General features: G+C 42.3%; 1 protein-coding gene across 1 annotated transcript in view; it reads left to right on the top strand.

Annotated features, from left to right (window-relative positions):
- The window catches only part of DDX43 (DEAD-box helicase 43), a 487172-nt gene that overhangs the window by 323950 nt on the left and 139307 nt on the right, over nt 1-23915 (top strand). The window contains exon 15 of the mRNA XM_029595625.1: nt 17883-17970. Within this exon, the coding sequence (XP_029451485.1) occupies nt 17883-17970 (88 nt within the window). The remainder of the gene's footprint in view (nt 1-17882; nt 17971-23915) is intronic.

Genomic DNA, 23915 nt, shown 5'->3' with positions numbered 1-23915 from the left:
AAAGTTCTAGAAACTTTGACAAAAGTGTTCGTGATTGGGCTCCATCCTGATGATGTCACCCATATGTGAGGACTAACATCCTGCTGTCCTGTGAGAACACCTGCTATAGGTAAGCAACTCTGCTTTCCACTGATCTGCCTCCCTTAATTTTATCTCTAAAAATGCTAAGAACGTTAGTCTGGTTATGCCTGTCCTTCCTGATGCAGCCCCTGGAGAAACTCGACCTGTGTCAGGAGACTGAGTTACCATCACTGGAAATGTTAGATTTTGGAATTGATTAGAGTATTATAATACTTCATCTGATGTATTCTGGACTTTTAGTCCTAAGAGCCAGATTATCTAGTTTGATGCGACACACTTTCTCCTCTAGACTTTGTTAAATGCCTTCTGAAAATCCCAATACATTATATTAACTGGCTTTATTTTCTATTTTCATGTTTGTTTGTCTTCAAAAATATCTAAAAGATTGGTAAGGCAAGACTTCCATTTGCTAAAACCATGTTGACCCTTCCTCATTAAGCCATGTCTCTCTATATGGCCAGTGATTTTGTTTTTATGGTTAAACATTTTTTTATTGGCAAATTTCAAATATAACATAAAATGGTTGTATTAATTATTTCATTGTTCTATTTATCTCATCATCAATCCCAAATCCCCAACTCTTACTCTCGACGGTTCAAACATAATCAGCATCTCATGGGGTCTGTGATCTGATTTCCCCTGAATCCAAACTTGAGGATCAACACACCCTTTTCTTTACACAGAAGACCTTGTGAACTTAAATGAGTTTTGCAACTGTCAGCAGTTTATCAATAAAGGGAGTCCAAATTATTTAAAACTGGCGTAGTCTTCTGTATTTTAAGAAATGACAGTACGAAAGTCCATATAAACCATATCAACCATGCAGGGCTTTCTTTCAATGAAAGGAGGCATATTTTTCAACCAGTTGAACAATATACATTTGTTAGCTAATAGATAAGCGTGAGTTATTAGGGTAAAATGAAATTTCCCAATAAAAATATGAACATCTAAATAATGCATTACACAGATTATAGGTATAAACGGCACAGCTTTTCTGGTAATCATGGTTACGTATTGCACAATGCTTTTCCGAAACAGCTGTATATATAAACATTCCCAAAAACAATGAAATGTACCTTTAGCCTTACAATTGAAGATAATTTCCTGATTCAATAAGTGGCATTTGTTTTGCCCTAGAAGATGAGATAAGGCTATGTAGGATTCTATACTGGAATTCCTAAAGCTTAACATTAACTGTAGCTACTTTAGTGAATAGAGGCTGCCAGGAATTTTATTGTAAGGCATACACAATAGTATCTTTTTCACACAGCCATTCCCTGTACATACCCAGATCAGTCTAGACTCCTGGGTTTAGTCTCCCTGCCAGCAGATGGAGACAGAAGCTTTTACTGACACTGTATGCCTGCAGTCCCTCAATATTTCTGTCTCCAGCAGTTGGTAGATGGCGTAAAACCTGCAGTTCTGCAGTAAAAAAAAAAAAACACATAATAGGAAAGAGAGCCTTCCTCCCAGAGGTTTGTTAGGTCCTGGTAGGAACATCCCTCTTGGTTTGAGGTGGACGAGCTGGGGTTTGGTGACCCTTTAGTATGCTTAGTCCTTTGATCTGTGGGGTATAAATCTGGTCGTCCATATTCTTCCCCTTCAAGAGGCTGCTGAGGTTTGAAGTTCCTGTGAAGCAGTACGGAAGCCTGTTCCCACTTGCAGCTCTGTGTTCCATCCTAACCCAGAGAATTATTCTTACCTTGTTTTGGCGGTAAAATAAAATTTTAAAAATTCTGCTTTCCTGCTTGGGACGGCTGAGATTTTTAACTGCTTTGTTTTTTTTTCTCAGCGGCAGTGCTTGCGAGGTGGGCAGTTGTTACGGTAAAGATCCGCGTGGCCCTGACCACGTATAACATGTGCAAGGCTCGTTCTGCCATGTTTGCGGGTCTGCTCGGTTGCAGCTCAGTTGGGCCAGATTGTGTGCTGGCTGTTTGTCGGGCAGTGAGGAGTCTTCAGAAAGACCTGCTTCCACAGCAAAAGGGGAAAAAAAAAATCAGACTCCTGTTCAGGGGGGATCAGTCAGACTGCAGTGGAGAGTCAAAGCCGGCGGCTTAGCACAGCAGGCAGAACAGCTTCAGGCGGTAGCTCCGGGAGCAGTCAGACCTCAGTGGCAAGTCAGCGCACGTGGCTAATGGCACTGAAGAACCGATGAAGGAGCGGTGGAGCTCATTGTCACATGCGCAGCTCAGGCGCAGTTAGTGCGCAGCCTCTGGTTCTTCATGGAGAGGTCAGTTCTGGTGGGGCTGCCTCGGACGAAGATGCAAACTTAGGGTAGCGCCGGGGTGACCACGGGCCGGCCGTTTTGGCATAGGCAATAAGAGCTTCTGGGAAGATAGTGGATCCCTTTCTCCCCGGCCGTCAGGAGTCCTGCAGGAGCATGCCTTTGGGCTTCTCATGCCAGGAACGTAGCAAATGAAGCGTCTACATCCCCACAGCAGGGCACAAAGTTGCCCACATCCTGTAATAAAAAAAAAAAAGCCTGAAAGGATCCGGGGGGAGGGGAGGGTTCTACATTTGGCTTCATGTCCACGTAGTCCCTTGGATGAGAGGCCGGAGGAGCGGGCTGTGGGTTAATGTGGGATGGATCTGCTGTGGGCTAGTCACTTGGTGTTCCTTAGGCTTAGGGCATAAGGGGAGAAGCACAACAGCAGGAGATTTCTCTAGGTTTCAGTCCCAGTGAAGAGTCCCTTGCGAGCCGAAGCACAGAGGAAGGCATTCTGTCTGTTCTGAGATGTCAGATTATGCAGGCTTCACACCCTGAGATTCCAGGATGCCTGATTTGACAGGTCCGGTTAGGGGCATGGAGAGGTCCTGCTGGCCAAAGGGGATGGATTTCCCCATGTTTTCCAGGAGGGGGTGGCATCAAGGTTCACAGAAGGACTTTGACCTGCGGTCTTACAGCGGTTTCATTCTCCCAGGACAAGCAGGATGGTAGTCCTCACATATGGGTGACAGATGGAGCCCTGTCACAGAATACTTTTGTCAAAGTTTCTAGAACTTTGACTGGCACACTGAGCATGCCTAGCATGCCACTAACCCTGTGGCCACACAGAGTCCCCCTTCAGTCTCTTTTTTTTTTTTTTTTTTTCCGCACAGCAAGTTGCCTCGCGGTTTAGGAGCTCTATCAGAAATATCTCACTTTTCCTCACAGAAAAATTTGAAGTTTATCTTCCAGATATTACCCTCACCGGGGATCCCGATCACGCTCCTTTCCCTCCGCTTGGTAAGTGTCTCTCCCGCGGTTTGCAGCCTGTTCCCAGCGGCATACCCCTCTCGGTGCCCAGCGGGCATGGCAACCAGGTTTAGAAAATGCCCTGCGTGTCTGAGGACCATGTCCATAACTGACCCACACAATGTCTGTGTTTTGTGCTTAGGACCCTCGCACGACGTCCATTGATGCCCCAGTTGCACACAAATGACCCCCCAAAGGCCGTCGCACTCGACTGGACAAGATGGAGCATTTTTTTGCATCTAAACGTTCTGCTCCATTGACTCCAGTTCAAGTGGCACAGACCGGAGGGAGTCCATCTACTTCGGAGACACCCTGCCAGGAGCATCGAGGAGTGGGTGACTGTCTGTCACCGACCCCTTCGTAGGCATTGGCGGCATCATCCTCTGTACTGGAGAAGGACCAGACCGAGCACTGAGGGAAACAGTCACCGGCACTGACGTGCATCCCCCACCCGGTGCCGGCACCAATACCGCAGCGGCATCGACTTCCACTGAGCCACCTGCGCAGAGGGCCCGGGGAGAGGAGCCCCCATCCTCCTCTGGACCCGGGACCCCGAGGTGTTCCCCACAGATATCGGTGCTGGGTACTGAGCCGCCACAGATCCCTGTGGAGGCTCCAGTAATGCCTAGCCTGCCTCCTACCCCAGGTGCAGTGTTGTCTACACCAGCCTTCAGAGAGGAGTTGGACAGATTAGTCCAACAAGTAGTGCTGAATGCCCTTCGGGGCTTCCAGTCGCCACTGGAACCGGCACCCTCTATGTTCGCATCGCTCCTCGAGTACTTGGACACCCTCATCGGTGCCCTGCTGACTCAGCCCATGCCATTGGGCACGCTGGCATCGAGTCAACCATCGAGGCCTCCACAGATCATGATTCCCATACCGGGTTCCTCGGAGGAGGAGGTGACTTCCAGGCCCGATCCCGGCATGGGATCCACCAATGCTGGAGCCCATTCCAGGGCCATCGGGACTGTCTGTGCCTAAGTGCACCTCATCCGTTTGGGTGACTTCGATGCCGGCACCGCATCCATCGATGCCACCTTGACATTCATCGATGCTTCTCACCCTCTAGGCTCTGACATCCTTCCTCCCTCAGGAATCCCGGCGAGAGAGGAAGAAACTCCGTATGATCCATGGGAGGAGGCATCCTCAGACCATTCCTCACATGCTTCCGATGAATTGCTCTCCGAGCCTTCACCTCCGGAAGAAAGGTGTCATTCTCCCCTAGAAAGACCTCTTTTGCCTGCTTTGTCAGAGATGTTTGAAACCATATCATTTCCACTGATAACTGAGGAGGACGCTCGCCACAAAATGTTGGAGGTCTTACAATTTGTAGATGCTCCAAAAGAGGTAATGGCGATACCAGTGCATGAAGTTCTGCTTGACCTCTTGCACCACATGTGGGACCATCCAGGTACTTTACCTCCAGTAAAATGGAAGACAGATGCTACTTACTGGTCCAACAAGCCCCAGGATTTCAAAAAAGTCAATTGCCCCACCATTCTGTAGTGGTGGAATCAGCCCAAAAGAAGGCTAAAAGTTCCCGTCCACACTCCTCTCCTCCTGGAAAGGAGCAGAAGGTGTTGGATGCATTGGGGCGCAGAGTCTTTCAAGGGTCCATGTTGATAGTGCAGATAGCAGCGTATCAATTATACATGACCCAATATAACAGGAATCTTTGGAAACAAATCCAGGAATTTGCAGAGACTTTACCACAGCAACATCAAGACCTTGTCCTCCATCCTACTAAAAGGTTTGGAAGCAGGTAAACATGAGGTCAGAGCTGCTTACGACTCTTTTGAAACAGGATCCAGAGTCTTAGCAGCGGGCATCAGTGCTAGATGCTGGGCCTGGCTCAAGGCCCAGAGGTACAGTACAAACTTGCAGATCTCCCCTGTTTGGGGACAAGATTCAAGACGCAGTGGCCCAGTTAAAGGACCATCATGAAACACTACGTCAGCTTTAATTGTCACCTCAGATACACCCTCTGTAGTAATTCTACAAACTGCATAGATATTATCCTCCCACGTACCGTGCTCAACCAGCTCAGGCCCCTCAGAGAGGACATGCATGCCAAGCGAGGACACCTAGACCACATCCAGCTCCACAAGCTGGTCCTGCGACTGGATTTTGACTTTTTCCAGAGAGCAGCACCCACCCCCCTTGATCCCACAACCCAGATCACCAGTGATAGGCTGCCTTTGCCACTTTGCAACCAATTGGCGCCCAATTGCCATGGACCAGTGGGTATTATCCATCATAACCCACGGTTACTGTCTAAATTTTTCAATGGTACCCTCTGACTCCACACCCAGTCCAGCATGGAGCCGGGACGATCATACAATACTTCTTGAGTCAGAGCTATCAACCCTTCTGTATGCCAGGGCCATGGAACTGGTTCCCTTGACTCAGCAGGGAGGGAAGAGGGTTCTACTCCTGCTATTTCTTAATCCCAAAAAAGACTGGCGGCCTCCAGCCTATTCTGGATCTCTGTTCCTTAAACATATTTCTTCACAAGGAACGGTTCAGAATGGTGTCCCTTGGCACCATGCTCCCCCTCCTACAACAGGGGGATTGGCTCTGCTCTCTAGACCTTCAAGACGCTTACACCCATATTGCCATTTTCCCTCCACATCACAAATACCTGCGATTTGTAGTAGATTACGGGCACTACCAATACAGAGTACTGCCATTCGGCCTGGCCTCTGTGCCCCGAGTGTTCACGAAGTGCCTGGCAGTCGTCGCTGCCCACTTACGCCAGAAGGGTGTCCTCGTCTTTCCATATCTCGACGACTGGCTCATAAAAAGCCAGTCCAGACAAGAAGCCCTCAACTCCCTCAGTCTCACTATACGGCATCTGCACTCATTGGGATTTGTGATCAACTACCCAAAATCCCACTTGACACTCTCACTATCTCTCCTTTATAGGAGTAGACCTAGACACCAAAGTGGCCAAGAGATTATTACCCAACGACCGTGCAACTACGCTATCCAACCTTGCCAACTTTATCTGCAGTCGACAAACAATCTTGGCTCGCCAATTGCTCACATTACTCGACCACATGGCATCAACAGTCCACGTCACCCCAATGGCACGCCTATCCATGAGACTGACTGTCTCAATGGACCCTAAAATCTCAGTGGCACCAAGCCACTATCGTCCCTTGTCCACATAACCAACCGGCTTCGACAGTCCCTTGCTTGGTGGATGCACAAAGCCAACTTACAGGTCTTCCCTTCAAGCAACCAGCAACTCAGGTGACCTTAACCACTGATGCCTCCAACCTAGGTTGGGGAGCCCATGTCGAAGGCCTTCAAACCCAAGGGACTTGGACAAACCCGAAGCGACCTATCAAATCAACTTTCTAGAGCTTCAAGCGATGCGGTATGCCCTTTATGCATTCAGAGACTGCCTATTCAACAAGGTCATCTTGATTCAAACAGACAATCAAGTAGCAATGTGGTACCCGAAGAAACAGGGGGGCATGGGCTCTTATCTGCACTGCCAAGAAGCGCTGCAGATTTGGGCATGGGCCCTGTCTCACTCAATTCTACTGTGAGCCACTTACCTGGCAGGCACACAGAATGCAGTGGCGGACTGCCTCAGCTGGAGTTTCCAGCCCCACGAATGGTCTCTGGATCCCTCTGTTGCGAGCAGTGTCTTCTACTGGTGGGGTCAACCGGACATCATTCTCTTTGTGTCCAGCCAGAACAGCAAATTGGAACGATTCTGCTCCCTACATGGGGACCGAAGAGCACCCGCCATGGATGCTTTCGCCCGCCCCTGGAACACAGGCCTGCTACATGTGTACCCTCCGATTCCGCTAATAAGCAAGACTCTAGTGAAGCTACAACAGGACTTGAGGCTTAATGATACTCATAGCCCCGTACTGGCCAGGCCAAGTCTGGTTTCCCATACTTCTCGACCTCTCTATCCAGGACCCCATTCGCCTGGGCACGGCACCCAACCTCATAACACAGAATCACAGCAAGTTGCGCCACCCGAACCTCAAGACCCCTGTCCCTGACTGCCTGGATGTTGAAAGGTTGATCCTACAGTCCCTCAATCTTTCTACTATGGTTTCTCAAGTCCTCGTAGCTTCATGAAAGCTTTCCACGCGGCAATCTTAATGCTCTAAATGGAAGTGGTTCACCGGGTGGTGCACGCAAAAAGGGTTAGATTCCTTTACTTGTCCCATACCAGCACTCTTAGATTATCTCTGGCACCTCTCGGAATCTGGTCTCCAGACTTAATCCATCTGAGTATACCTCAGTGCCATCTCTGCCTACCATCAAGGAGTAGGGAATGCCTCGATAACAGCTCAACCCCTTGTGGGTAGATTCATGAGAGGCTTACTACAGCTTAAGCCTCCTCTACGACCACCGGTCGTGGCATGGGACCTCAACGTAGTACTTACACGGCTCATGTGTTCTCCTTTTGAGCCCTTGCATTCCTGCGAATTCAGATTTCTTACACGGAAAGTAATTTTCCTGGTAGCTATCACATTTGCTCACAGAGTCAGTGAGTTGCAAGCCCTAGTAACATACTCACCCTGTATGAGGTTCCTCCATGACCGGGTGGTTCTCCGCACTCACCCTAAATTCCTTCCTAAGGTGGTAACGAATTTCCACTTAAACCAAGCTATTGTCTTGCCCACTTTCTTTCCAAGACCTCACACTCACCCAGGTGAGTGAGCTCTGCACACCTTGGACTGTAAATGTGCGCTTGCATTTTACTTAGACCGCACCGCAGTTCACAGGAAGTCCACCCAACTCTGTTTCTTTTGACAAAAACAAACTTGGAGTTTCAGTGGGTAAGCAGACTCTCCAACTGGTTGGCAGACTTCATTGCATTCTGCTACCAGCAAGCAGGCCTTCCATTTGAGGGACGGTGAAGGCACACTCAGTAAGGGCCATGGCAACGTCAGTAGCACACTACCATTCAGTACCGATTGCCGACATCTGCAGGGCTGCAACTTGGAGCTCTCCCCACACCTTTGCAGTCCACTATTGTCTTGACATGGCTGGGCGACAAGGCGCAGTCTTTGGCCAGTCTGTCCTACGGAACTTATTCCCAGTGTAAAAACCCAACTCGTCCTACCTCGACCCGCTGTGAATTTCAGGCTGCCTCATTGCCAACTGCACCCCAGTTGTTGTGCCTGTTGCACATGTGTGCAGGTTGGCCTGCTTCGTTATGAGTCAGCCTGTAGCTAGCTATTCACCCATATGTGAGGACTACCATCCTGCTTGTCTTGGGAGAAAGCAGAATTGCTTACCTGTAACAAGTGTTCTCCCAGGACAGCAGGATGTTAGTCCTTATGAAACCCACCCGCCACCCCGTGGAGTTGTGTTCGATTCTCTTTTTCTTATTTTATTTTTCGCTCGTACTTTTTGCTACAAATGAGACTGAAGGGGGACCCCGTGTGGCCACAGGGTTAGTGGCATGCTGGGCATGCTCAGTGTGCCAGTCAAAGTTCTAGAAACTTTGACAAAAGTATTCCGTGACAGGGCTCCATCTGATGTCACCCATATATGAGGAATAACATCCTGCTGTCCTGGAAGAACACCTGTTACGGGTAAGCAACTCTGCTTTCTGGGATGGCTGGCATGTTCCAGCAACAGCTTTTATTTTTCATAAGTTAGGTAGCGGGATCTGCTTCATTGAGAGATGTGTAGCTTTTCCTCAGGAGGAGGTTTGAAGTCTTGGCCCTGAGCATAATGACTGCGATTTGCAGTAGCTTTATGCAGAGAGCATGTCTGCATTGGAGTTGCAAGCTGCAGCATGTGCGGCAGCAAAAAGAAAAGAAAAAGGTTAAAGCGGCTCTGGTGTATAGTGCAGATGCTTTGTGTGGCCTGGTCAGGTCATCTTTTGGGATCAGGATGTCTGCAAGGTCAACCAGGGAGACTGCTGTGGTTGTGCGACTGATCGAGTAAGATGGGCCAATTCTCGACTGGGAGCTCTTTTGTAGGAGATCAGCCTGGAGCATCTGGTAGAGACTTAGGTGCAGGTGCATAATTTGCCAGAAGATGGATCTGAGGGCCTTTTCTTTGGACTAAAGATTCTTCAGGACCTAACAGGTAAACTGTGGCTAGTCTTCAGTCTTGGGGATGGCCCTCTCTGAGACAACCCAGGTAAAGAAACAGGCAGAGTAAAGTCCTCACGGTGCAGTGAGGACAGTCTACAAATTAGTTGCCGTCGGATGGCGTTTCACGCTGTTTTTTGCAAAATGTGGGCCGATATCCTGTTAAAAGATGGCTCTGCATTTTTGAATTTGCTTGTCCGGTTCGAGACACTTAGATGCTTTTCACTTGCATTTCCCTTGCCAAGTGGATCACCGTTCAGGAGACGCTGGATCGCTTCTAGCGATCAGGGGTATTAGAGCCTGTTCCCCAAGAGGAACGATGAACATGTTGATATTCCGTTAGTTTCCATCATGCCACAGAAGGAAAGGACTTTTTCATCTGACTTGTGGTTTGGAGAAAAAGTGTGGTTCTGATAGTTCCTCTTTTCCAGAGGAGGACTTTGGCCTTTCTGGCTTGGACAAAGGCTTATTAGCATATAGCCATCAGGTTGAAGCACCAGCAGTTTTCTGAAATTTTGCTTTTAGGGATCATTGTCTGTTTTTCAGCCTTACTGTTTGGCATCATGCAACTTTGCCAAGATGAGGGCAGTTGGGGCACTAGCGTGTGCTGGAGCATCTGTGTTTGGATGATTGGAAGTGCTGAGGCAGTTCAAGTCTTCAGGCTGGATGGTGAATCTAGCAGAGTAATCAACAAAATACCTGTATAATCAAGTTTTATTTGTAACAAACTTTTTTAAAAACATTAATATAATTTATACATATATTGCACCATATTACATATACCAATGCATTCACACCACACATTCATACTGACAATATCAATACATATCACAACATATTTATTTATTTATTTATTTATAACTTTTATATACCGGCATTCGTAAAAAAAAAAAAAACATCATGTCGGTTTACAGACAACTGAGAAAGGAAATTACAATGATAGATGGAGGAAGGATAGGAAGTTAAAAGGTGACAACTTTACTGTAGAGCCAACGGGCTCTACAGTAAAGTTATAAATATACATATATTGTATACCTAATAAAATGTACAAACTATTTTCTTATTTCTTCTCAATATACCCACTTAATATACTAAATAGTTCTTCAAAATATCATGTTATATAATTCTCCCTATTAAGACATCCTTTTCTTTGTGCTTTATTAATATTTTTTACACTTTTTAGAACTTTCCCTTATATTAATTCAAAGTACTCCCCACAAAAGTTATATGCCAAAATTAATTAAATCAACTGCACTTCCTCTCATTTAACAAATCGCTTTATTAAAACTTTATCTACTTATTCACTTATTCATCAGTCTGTTAAAATTTAATTCCAGTATTATTCAAACATATCCATGTATATATCCGGTCACATCGCTATATGTCCCATTCTGCTTATTCACAAATATCCATCACTCACCTTATTGAGTCAGTTGACTATCACTTTGTTTCATCCTAGGTTCACCAACTTTGCGACACTCTCCGGTTACCGCCAACATTATTCATAAACACCATCCTCACTCCAAACTTTAAAAAGCAAAATATATGACCATTCAAATACTCATACTTAAGCATAACACACCAACATGACTATAAATGAGGCTCAACTTCAAACTACTAAATTAATAGCTTCTCTCCCCACATTATTTTACCAAGGTTCTCTCGTTTGCTGTCTATTTCTTCATTCAAAGACGCCACGGCTGCGCATTCAAGAAATCCACACCCTTTTTAAATGTCCCTCATAGGACCTCCCCCCGTGTATCAACATATATCATGCCCCTAAATCTCTTTTTGTCTCAATCCTGATCAACTCCATTTAAACAGATAAACACATTCCACTCAACCTCCTGGTTTAATCCCATTGGTTCTACAGTGCCCCATTGGAAAATATATCTTTGTTCCTTCTGTAGCAGTATTCTAGAAATATTTCCTCCACGTTTTAACACTATCTGGTTAAGTACACAAAATCTTAAATCCTGAATTTTATGTCTCTTCTGGTACCAGTGTTGTACTAGGGGTGCATTTTCCTTCCTAGTACGAATATTACTTAAATGTTTAGTAATCCTAACCTTAATCGATCTCTTGATCTGTCCGATATAAAATAATCCACAAGGGCATGTAATCAAATATATCACCTGCGTGGTCCTACAATTAAATCTCCTGGATATGTAATATTTCACACCACTTGATGGAACTTGAATAGAGGATATCTCCCATACATATGGACATATTCCACAATTATATTGGCCAACTTGTCCAATTTCTCCACTGCCTCTATCATCATCAAGGAAGTTAACACATCTCATAGGGATCGATTCTTTTTAAATGCAAAAATTGGATAATCCTGAAACACCCTTTCATTACACAAAATCGACCAATATCGGCAAATGATTGATTTGATATCAGTAGCTAAATGAGAGAATGGTAACGTGCAAACCATCCTCGTGAGAGGAGCCTTATGACCGGTGATCAATAAGTTATCCCTATTTGCATATAAAGCATGTTTATATGCACGTCTGATCTTTCATTTGTAACCCCGAGCTAAAAACCTGTTTGGATAAATCCTGTGCTTTGATCTTATAATCATCAACTGTTGTACATAAGCGGCGAAGACACAAAAACTGACCGATGGGGTTATTTTCCTTTAAAAGTCTAGGATGAAAAATAGAAAATTCCAGAGTAATATTTTTATCAATACTCTTTCTGTAAATTGTGGTATATAATTTACCAAGATTTTTATATACTATCATATCTAGAAAGGGTATCTATTGCTGATCCATGTGGAATTCAAACTTCAAATTCTCATCCACTGAATTAATCCACTCCACAAATTCCTCTAATCTCTCCTTTGTGCCAGTGAATATACAGAATGTCATCTATGAATCGTCTCCATATAACCATCTCCCCCCAAAACGGGGATTGGTATATGTACTTATTTTCCAAATTGGCAACATATAAACAGGCAACCGATAGGACCATAGGTGACCCCCATCGGAATGCCCTTTATTTGATGAAAATATTTCCCCTCAAATTGAAAAATACTTTTTCAACACTATAGTTAACTGCCCCAAGAAACTCTTCTTTCTATCCGACATCTCCAATTTATCCACTATGTCCTGAACAATCTGTAAAGCTGAGTCCTGCGGTATATTTGTATACAAAGAAGAAATGTCGGCAGTAACCAACCACTTCTCCCCTTCAATATCATCCAACTGATCTAACAATTTATTTTGATATTGGAGAAGCCAATTTTTTAGATACAAAAGAATCTGTTCCACCAAAGAAGAATTTGAGAAACAAGCGGAATATTTGAAAAATAAACTTAAACATAGAGGGTATCCGAAAAAATCATCAATAAAGCATATAAAAGAGCAAAATATTCTGATCGGAATCAACTTCTCCAATATCAAAATAAGAAAGAAAAGGCAGGTTAACCTGTATTATACCTCAAAGTACTGCGACGGCATCCATCATAGCCTCAATACGGAGACATTGGCCTATCTTATCTGTACATGAAATATTTGAAGAATTACCCCTGATAGCAACAACGAGAGGCTCAAATATTAAAGATAACGTAGTACACGCAGATATTATTAGAGATATGGAAGAAACATCTCAAAGAGGATATCACAAGGCATGTCAACACTGCGATATGTGTGCTATCACTATTGAAGGCAATGAATGGAAGGATCCAGTCACAGGATATTGTATAAAGAGAAGTAGAGACTCTAACTGTACCTCCAAAAATGTGATTTATTTAATTCAATGTCCTTGCCCAAAGAATTATGTGGGCAGGACATCAAGAGCCATAAGGACACGATTGATTGAGCATAAATCAAAACTAAACACGAAAACTGTAGAAGCACCCATGGTACAGCATTGTACAGATTATGCACATAGTTTTGATCAGCTCAGATGGACTGTTATAGATAAGGTTGAAAGCACGATCAAGGGAGGAGATCAAAAAAGGAGATTGAATTATATTGAGCAACAATGGATCTTCAAATTAAATAGTGGCATCGCAAGGATTAAATGAGGAAATAGAGTGGGCAAGCCTAATTTAATACTGATAGAGATTCAGTATATGTTCATCTAAGACAAGTAGACCTTTAATTTTCCGTCCACCAATCAACAAATGATTGTGAAAATGACGTAACACGCAAGACGCACTTCAGACCATTGGTGGGTTTTTGATCTGCTGATCAGTTTTTAAAGCACTTCTAAAACGCCGAAAACAACGCCGCCACTCGGAGCTTATCAGCCTGAGAGAGAGGACGCAAAAAGCCATGTAGCGCTTTGTAATTTGAACGGAGAAAGTCACGAATTGAAATTCGAATATCTGAGAAAACAGGGAGATAAGTCTCAAAATATTTAATTTGGTAGTGGCAGTGGCGTTCACATGAAATTTCCCTCAAAGGAGATTTAAAACAAATGGTGTTTATATGATCTGATCAAAGATAATTTTCCCCAAGCATTGGGATAAAGAGTTTGTTTACTCAATATAAGCCTTTAAAGTTTTGGCGAGAAATATTGAACTATCCTATTATGCAAGGTGGAGAATACAATTGATTTTTAAAGAAAATTCATTTATAAAAATATTTCAAAAAAATTTTTTTTGTCTTACAAATAAAATAAATTAAAGGAGGAAGGAGGCAAGTTAACGATTATATCACAAGAAAGACGCAAGGCCGAGGAGGCATGCATCTATAATATGAAACTTACCTCTTTCTTTCAATTCATTTTTTAATTGTTTAAAATAGAGTAGTTAGTTCAGAAGAACTTTATTGTAGGTGAGATTAAGATTGTTTTGGGATATATTTATATTTCTCATCTTGAGCGGAGATGGACATTGGTAATGTATGTAAGGACTGACATCCTGCTGTCCTCGAACACCTGCTACAGGTAAGCAACTCTGCTTTCCTTGTCCTTTCTAGGCATCTGTTGCTCTTCGGTCATCTGGTGGTCCAACTGACTTCCTCACAGGCCTCTTGCTCTAAATGTACTTGAAAAAGATTTTTAGTTTTTACCTCACTGTCAAGCTTTTTCTAAAATTCTTTCTTGGCCAGTCTTTGGCAGGGGAGAAGAAAAACTGATACTTCACGCATATCCAGCATAGCTCTCTGCTTCAACGGCAGGGGAGAAGAAAAACTGATACTTCACGCATATCCAGCATAGCTCTCTGCTTCAACGGCAGGGGAGAAGAAAAAACTGATACTTCACGCATATCCAGCATAGCTCCCTGCTTCAACGGCAGGGGAGAAGAAAAACTGATACTTCATGCATATCCAGCATAGCTCCCTGCTTCAACGGCAGGGGAGAAGAAAAAAGGATTCGCACTCACAAAGCGGGGAGTAGCTGGCTTGTTACGGCGGTTACTACCCCAAACCAAATAAGCCTGGTACTTCACTTTCAATGCATTTCCAGCATAGCTCTCTGCTTCAACGGCAGGGGAGAAGAAAAACTGATACTTCACGCATATCCAGCATAGCTCTCTGCTTCAACGGCAGGGGAGAAGAAAAACTGATACTTCACGCATATCCAGCATAGCTCCCTGCTTCAACGGCAGGGGAGAAGAAAAACAACCAATAAGAGCTGAATAACATAGTCTGGGTAAAACAAATAAGCATGGGTGTAGCTTGCTTATTGCGGCGGTTACTTCCCTTACTACCCCTAACTAATCAAGCTTGATATTTCACTTGGATGCAGCTCCATCACTGCTCTCTACATTAATGGTGGGGGTGGAAGGGAAATAGAACCAAAGAGCTAAGAGAAACAGATAAGTATGAGAAAAAAATGTGCGAAGCTTGCTGGGCAGACTGGATGGGCCGTTTGGTCTTCTTCTGCCGTCATTTCTATATGTTTTATATCTAGCTTGCCAGCACTTATTCTCTTGCCTAATTTCATTATTTTGCTGCTTTGAATGATGTCCTTTTAGCTTTAACTGTCTCCTTTAGCTCACTATTAAATCATGCTGGCAGTAGTTTTGTCTTCCTTCAACCTTTTTTAATGCATGGAATACATTTTATCTGGGCTTCCAAAATGGTATTTTTAAGCAATGCTCATGTCTCATACAAACTTTTAATTTTGTAACTGCTCCTTATAAGTGTTTTTTTCCTCATTCTATCATAGTCTCTTTTTAAAGTTATATGCTACTACAGTAGTTTTACTTAATGTCTGCCCTCCAATTATGTCTAATTTATTGCTTTATAATTGCTATTGTTTAGCAGCCCCACCACAGAAACCCCTTGCACCCAGGGCATGCATTCCACTGGGAATTAAACCTAAAATAGTTGCACTTCGTCACCTCTAGGATCAGCTGCTCCATGAAGCAGTCATTTATGACATCTAAAAATTTAACCTCTGTAGCATTCCCAATGGGACATTGACCCAGTCGATACTAGGGTAATTGAAATCTCGCATTATTATTGTGTTGCCAAAATATTTGCTTTTTAAAATTTGTCTACTTACCTGCACAGTAGAACCGGTATATACCCACTGTCACGTATGGACATTTTTATCCATAAGGATTCTACAATGAATTTTGTTTTCTTCAGGCTTTAGATATTCATTGCTGGCTCCTGACTAATTTAATGCTAAAGTCTTTGACAAACTTCCTTCAATCTTCCTTCAAAGCTAATATTTTAGTGCCATTGCCTTAATTTGAAGTGTAGGCAAATTGCATTGCCATAAGGTATGATTGGTATTCCAGCAAGATGATAAATAGATGGAATATACACAAAACTGCCAGTGTGATCTTAACCAAAAGAAGTGAACACATCACACCAATTTTGACCTCACTTCACTGGCTCCCTATCAATGCACGTATTGCCTACAAATCAGTGACCATAATCCACAAAATCCTAAACAACGATCATCAAGGTCTTAACTCCCTAAACATAATCCCTCGAAATCCTTCAAGAAACCTACGCTCCAATAACTCAGGTTACTTAAACATTCCCCCTATCAAAGATGCGCATCTGGCAACCACAAGAGAGAGAGCCTTTTCAATTGCCTCACCTAAACTGTGGAACACCCTACCTAAATTCCTGAGAACTCAACATGACCTAAAAACATTCAAAAAGGACCTAAAAACACTAATGTTCCGCAAATTCCTCACTGACTTTCAGACGTCTAATCATCCCAACTCTCAATTGAACTCTTAATTGTTTACCTCTTAATTCACTCTGTTCTCCCTGTACCTGCATGCCTTCCCCATCTAACCTAATAATGCTCTCTGGACTTGATATGCTTATTTCTGATATTGTTTAAATGGTTTTTACTGCTGCTCAACTGCTAAGAATATGTTTAACGTTCATATTGCTTCTCTGTTACAAGATAAATGTATACTTTTGTAAACCGTTATGATAGCTCAACCAAATAATGGTATATAAAACTTAACAAATAAATAAATAAACCAGGACATTCTTCTTTTGTGTCCAATCCAGAAATAAGAAAATAGCTACATAGTTAAGTGTCTTACATATGTATTTAGGACAAATCCATTGAGAGATAAATTGTCAGAGTCAAAAAGGGACTTCCAATAAGTTTCTAGATGATCAGAGAATATATAGCAGAAGCTGATAAGTTCAGCAACTATAGATTTGCTACACTTATCAGGGCCTGCTTTGATAGATCTTTGATTTCATGGGGTGAAGAGAGTCTGAGCTACTCCGATTAAAAGGCAAGAATTTATTCACACTTTCTTTAGGAGCATTTTCATTTAAACTCTGAAACTTATTCTGACACATCTGGATTATTAATGGTGCAGTTTCTGAGGTAAAAGATTTTTTTTCTACATCTTAAATGGCTTCTTCTGAGTTACGATATCAATCACACAACAAACCCACACACACCAACTAGTGTATTCTAGTACACACCACTGTAAACAACTAAAGAAAAAACCGTGTACTAGTCATAAATTTAGTATAGCACATATAACGCCAAACAGCTTATGTCAGACCCTCTATTCACGGGCAGACATTTTGTATGTACAGCTCGTTTTTCATAGGGGTCACTGTTACTTTAATCATGGTAATCCATAAACTCAATTTTTCGTTTTTTCAATCAAAATAAAACCGGGTACTTATCCGCACTGAAAAGGTCCCAGGTAACCCGACATGGCCATGTTTCGGACCGCTGTCCTGCTTCAGGGGAAGAGAAGGAAACCAATTCAGGTAGTAGTCAAAAAATGTCTTCTTCTTCTGGCGTATCCGCTCCGTGCCAATCCTTTTACGAAGAGCAGGCTGCGTTTCAACCCGCTGTATTTGTTGTTTGGCGTTATATGTGCTATACTAAATTTATGACTAGTACACGGTTTTTTCTTTAGTTCTTCTGAGTTACAACATAGTCATTGAGATAAGTTAGATTTGTTAATATGGTAGGCTATATTATTCAGTTTTCTAAAACCACTTCAGGCTCTTTAATTCCTGTTATGATTAGTGAAATATTGGTATACACATACATGTATAAATCTTTTTTCCCCTCAGACGTACAGGTGAATCTGTAACCCTTGTCACTAGAAAAGACTGGAAGTTTGCAGCTGAGCTGATTAATATTTTGGAACGAGCAAATCAAGTAAGAACTCTACGTATTTAAGCAGTGTGTGCTTCAGATTCATTGAAAAGTAAGTTTAATAATAAATGCTGTTTAGCGTTCATAAAATGAGCTCTAGAAAAAAAGTTAAGGAATAAAAGATCTCAAAATTTGATATGTATTCAACAACTGTTGAAAATGTGCATGGATCAAGTTGCAGATTTGCTACTGCTTAGAACCGGGCTTCCCAAACCTAACCTGAGGATTCCACAGCTATTCGGGTTTTCCGGATATCTACAATGAATATGCATGTGATAAATCTCCATATACAGTTTCTCCATAAGTATGCAGATTTATTTCATGTATATTCATTGTGGATATCCTGAAAACCCAACTGGCTATGGTGTCCCCAGTATAGGTTTTGAAAGCCCTGGCTTAGAAAGTGATGATCTGACTTCTAGCTACACTCCACAGTGTGAACGATATTTCTTTGAATTACAAAATGAGGGGAAATAGGGGAATGGATCAGCCAGGTGGAGTCAGCAACCTAAGAATTGGATAATATGCCATTTCTTTTTCCAACTGTAAGATGAATAAACTTTCACTGTCCCTAATTGAATGCTTTTTTTCAATGAGATAATTCATATTTACATTTTCTACACTGGATACATTTCAGAATATTATTGTATTTTTTGTTTTTTATATACCGGTGTTCGATTTACATATCACATCTGTTTACATATAACTTAAAGGTGCAGGAAGCAAAGCATTTCCTTTTGTCATGTACAGGTAACGACTAGCAAACAGTAACGTGACAGAATAACAGTAACATGAGTAAAACAGTATTAATAATAGCAATAAACAATAAATAACATTTGATATATGGTGCATCTATGACAGTAAAACAACAAAGGACACTGTGTAATATTTTATCTCTCAGTGCTGTGACTAACAACCAGCGTTCATATATTGATGAAAGTGAAACCGCATCAGCAAGCCTGACAACGGCAGTATATCAACTTGCCGTCCGGACTACTAGTCATTTGCGGTATGATCTTTAAGTCAACAACTGTTTTAAATACTTCAGAATGACCATTCAAAAAATAATATACAAAATTCATCTGTTCCCACAAGTGTAATTGAAATGTTGAACCCAACAGCGGCCGGTGTTTCGCGACATCACAGTCGCTTCCTCAGGAGTGTATTTTTAGAACAGATGCTTCATCCTGGACTTTAGCGTCTCCAACAAGTTATACTGCAATCGGGACAGTCCAAATTACAGCTATCAAAAGCAATGATGGTCATTTGATTACTTCTCCACCAGATATCCGAAGTCTGTTTCAACAATTTTATGGTAAACTATATGAGGCCAATACTTCTATCTCATTAGATCTTATGAAAGTATACCTGGGGGGAATACAGCTACCAGTACTTACAGAGAGTAAACAGGAATTCCTATACAAGGATATAACACCCTTGGAATTGCAACAGGCCATTAGAGATTTGAAAGCCAATAAGGCACCCTGTCTCGATGGATATACTCCTCAATTTTATTAAAAATTTGCGATTTCTATTGTAACCCCCATGACAACGCTCTTTAATTCTTTAGGAAAGGGACACTCTTTGGGGCCAGGAGCCAATATCGCAGGAATTACAATATTGTGGAAACCTGGGAGAGATCTTATGAAATGTGGCTCTTATCGCCCAATCTCTTATAAATGTGGACCTTAAGCTCTTAGCTAAAATAATGGTGACGCGTTTAAATACGATAATTGCTAGGCTAATTCACACTAACCAGGCCGGATTTATCCCGGGGAGGATGGCGGCAGACAATATCCGCAAAATCAGTGTGCTGCAGCAGTCAAAAAAGCAAACAATGTTAGGAATTATTAGGAAAGGTTAATAAAACGGAAAATGTCATAATGCCTCTATATCACTCCATGGTGAGGCCGCACCTTGAAGACTCTGTACAATTCTGGATGCCGCATTTCAAAAAAGATATTTTTGCGATGCAGAAGGTACAGAGAAGGGCAACCAAAATGATAAAGGGGATGGAACAGCTCCCCTATGAGGAAAGGCTGAAGAGGTTAGGGCTGTTCAGCTTGGAGAAGAGACGGCTGAGGGGAGATATGATAGAGGTCTTTAAGATCACGAGAGGTCTTCAACAAGTAGATGTGACTCTGTTATTTACAATTTCGGATAATAGAAGGACTAGGGGGCATTCCATGAAGTTAGCAAGTAGCACATTTAAGACTAATCGGAGGAAATTCTTCGTCACTCAACGCACAATAAAACTCTGGAATTTGTTGCCAGAGGATGTGGTTAGTGCAATTAGTGTAGCTGGGTTCAAAAAAGGTTTGGATGAGTTCTTGGAGAAGAAGTCCATTAACGGCTATTAATCAAGTTTACTTAGGGAATAGCCACTGCTATTAATTGCATCAGTAGCATGGGATCTTCTAGTGTTTGGGTAATTGCCAGGTTCTTGTGGCCTGGTTTGGCCTCTCTTGGAAACAGGATGCTGGGCTTGATGGACCCTTTGTCTGACCCAGTATGGCATGTTCTTATGTTCGTTTTACAGGAGACCTATCACTTGTCAGGTGATGTTCTTCCATATTTGCAACTCAGACATTTTTTATTTTTTCCTCCTCCTTTTACTTTTGTTCCCCCCTCTCATTTCTCCAGTGTTTGCCTTGATACTATGTTAATTTATGCTATCATAGTGAATCTTTAATCTATTTTATTATCTAGTCTTAACTAAATAAGTTGTTTTGTTAAATAAGTTGTTTGTTACTGTATTTTACTGTTTTAATGTACTTTAGAATTCACCTGTTATACTGTTATATGTAAACGCAATTGCGTATTTATCGTTCTATGTACACCGACGTGATATCTTTGATGAGCGGCGGTATATAAAATCCAATAAATAAATAAATAAATAAGAGATGGCAACAGAGGATTTTCTCCTACATCTGGAGAAAGAGACCCCCCAGGGTATCTCAAGGGGTTTTATATTGGCCTAAATTGAGGGGTGGCTTAAGTGTTTCAAATTTACACTGGTACTACATGGCTGCACAATTATGTGCTATTATTGACTGGAATAGGATGGGCAAACAGAAACAGTGGGTAACAATAGAACAATGTTTAATTAGAAAGATGCCACTTAGGTCCTTAGTGTGGCAACCTCGATTGTCCTGGCTTCCTATCAAATGTCTTCTGTTGTCGACACAATCTACTTTGAAAGTATGGGAGCAATGGAGAATGAGACTGGTGAGTACTCGATGCTATTTTTATAGCTGTCATGCTTATGCCAATTTGCGCTTTCCAGCAGGGGGGTATACAAAAGCGTTCCACACATGGGAGGGGCTAAACCTGACATGCATGTCAGCTTTGGTCGGGAGATGGGCTATCGGTAACATGGAATAGACTAGTTTTTGGGTACTTGCCAGGTTCTTATGGCCTGGATTGGCCACTGTTGGAAACAGGATGCTGGGCTTGATGGACCCTTGGTCTGACCCAGTATGGCATGTTCTTATGTTCGTTTTACAGGAGACCTATCACTTGTCAGGTGATGTTCTTCCATATTTGCAACTCAGACATTTTTTATTGGCGGAACAGGTAGGATATGATCTCGCAATGGGGAAGACACAACTTGAACATTGGTGCGACCAGGCTGACGCTTTTAAACGGGCGATCTCCCAATTGTACAGCTATGTAAACAAAGACCCCCAAGAAAAACTGGCATATATAAAAACATGGGAGCAGGATTTAAACAGTGCGCTATCGGAGGACTCTTGGGACTCCATTTATTTTTCATACCAAAAAGAGTTCACCATATACTTCTTTAGCTGAGAATAGTTATAAGCTCCTCTTTAAGGTGGTATTATACACCGGCACGTTTACATAAATTCAACCAGTCGCAGGATCTGCATTGTTGGAAAGGATGTGGTCAGATTGGAACTTACATCCACATGTGTTGGCCTGCCCACCAGTACCCTCATTTTGGAATAGCATTTCTCACAGGACAAGCAGGATGGTAGTCCTTACATATGGGTGATGACATCAGGATGGGGCCCAATCACGGAACACTTTTCTAGAACTTTGACTGGCACCTACTGGGTATGCCCAGCATAGCACCAACCCTGCATCCAGCAAGGGTCCCGCTTCAGTCTTCTTTATTCCACGCAGCAGTGGCCACGCGGTTTAAGGAGCTCTCTTGAGATTCCTGACAGGAATTTTCCTCACATAACTTCTTCAAAAACTTTCAAAAGATTTTACCCCATAGGGGTTCCCCTATTGCTATCCATTCTCCACGGTAGAAAGGTAAACTTTTACCCTTGTTGCGGTCGATTCCCGTCTAGTTTTTCCTTCGGGGGACAACTGGCCATCGACCGCACCGCGGCTAAATTTTTGTCGAAGTCATGGCGTCGGGTTTTCGTCGGTGCCCCGACTGTACTCGAACGATGTCCCCCACTGACCTGCACGGGGTCTGTGTATTGTGTTTGGGGTCCGACCATGATGTCCTAACTTGCACCAAATGTGCCCATATGACACCGAAGGGTCGCAAGGCTCGTTTAGAGAAAATGGAATTTCGCTTTCAGGTAAAAACCCCGACTCCATCGAGTGAAATCCTCTTTTTTTTAATTATACATTGTTCCATTCAAGTTTTTTGTTTTCGTGTTAAAAACTTTGTTTTTCCTTGCTAGTCATGCCGCACACCAAAAGGAAGGCAAAATTAAGGCCTCCTAGTGATGTGAATACGGTAGAAATTGGACAGAAAACTGTACTTGAATGGTTAGACCCTCAGAATTCCCCGCAAGGGCAGGCTGCTGTGAGAGAGGTATTAGAACGGAATGCCTCTCTCCTGGCCATTGAGACATCATTGAGCCCAGAGGCGCCAGCTCCTCCATCACCACTTGGAAGAGAGAGACATACTCTCTCGTTAAGTCCAAGTGGTTTGCATGAGGAAACCTCAAACCCTTTGGATCTTCAAGGAAAATTAGATCAATCCTATAAGAACTTGGAACCTGTGGAATAAAGAATGCAAGAAGCAATATAATTGAGCATGATGGAAGGTTCCCTTGATATACCTAAAGAGACCAGTACACCAAGATTGATTAACCCCACTGATGGGAAACAAGATAATATTGATGTAATAATTAAAGTGGAAAATTTGCCAATGAAACCTGCAAATATAACTTTGGAAAGTCTATGGAATTACATGGTGAAATTAGATCTTTCAATAAATAAGTTAACTGAAGCTGTGATGAAAGCATCCAACTCATAAGTTAAAAATACTGCTGAGTTGGAAAAGCAAAAAGTTGATATAGATGTAATAGAAAAACGGGTTTTGCAAATTGAGAAAATTCAGAGCCACCAGATAAATGTAGAAGGGGAAACTAATAAAAGATTAGAAAATATAGAAAATATAGTAAGATCTTTAAATCTGAGTTAATAAATTTCCAATTATAAGCAAAATGGACCCCATGGAATTGTTTAGGAATTATATATTACAAATCTTGAAAATTCCTGAAAAATGTCTACCAGTGATAGTTAAAGCCTTCTATTTGGGGAGTAAGAAAAGTGAGATTGAATTAAATCGAATAGTAAAGAATGGTAAAGAAATGGAAACAAGTAGTAATTCCATAGATATATCCGATTTATTACAAAAATCACAAGATGATTTGGAAATAAAGACAAGAGAGACGTTATTAGTTCAATTTGCATTCTCCTCAGATAGGGATAATATATTGAAGTCTTTTTTCCGTAGTAGGCTAAATACTTACGGTCAAAAAGTATGGATCTTTCCTGATTTCACAAAATCTACTCAAATTCGTAGGAAAAACTTTTGCAATATAGGAAGGTAGTATTAGATAAGGGGGGATATTTCAACTTAAAATACCCATGTAAGTGTATTATTAAGTTGGAAAATAAGAACTATTCATTTTTAGACCCAGCTGATTCGAAGGACCTACTTGCATAAAATGACT

Source organism: Rhinatrema bivittatum, chromosome 3 (genome assembly GCF_901001135.1).
Source record: "Rhinatrema bivittatum chromosome 3, aRhiBiv1.1, whole genome shotgun sequence".
In the NCBI taxonomy this organism is placed as follows: Eukaryota; Metazoa; Chordata; class Amphibia; order Gymnophiona; family Rhinatrematidae; genus Rhinatrema; species Rhinatrema bivittatum.
Note: the sequence above shows the minus strand (reverse complement) of the source record. Positions and strands in the feature narration are given on the sequence as shown.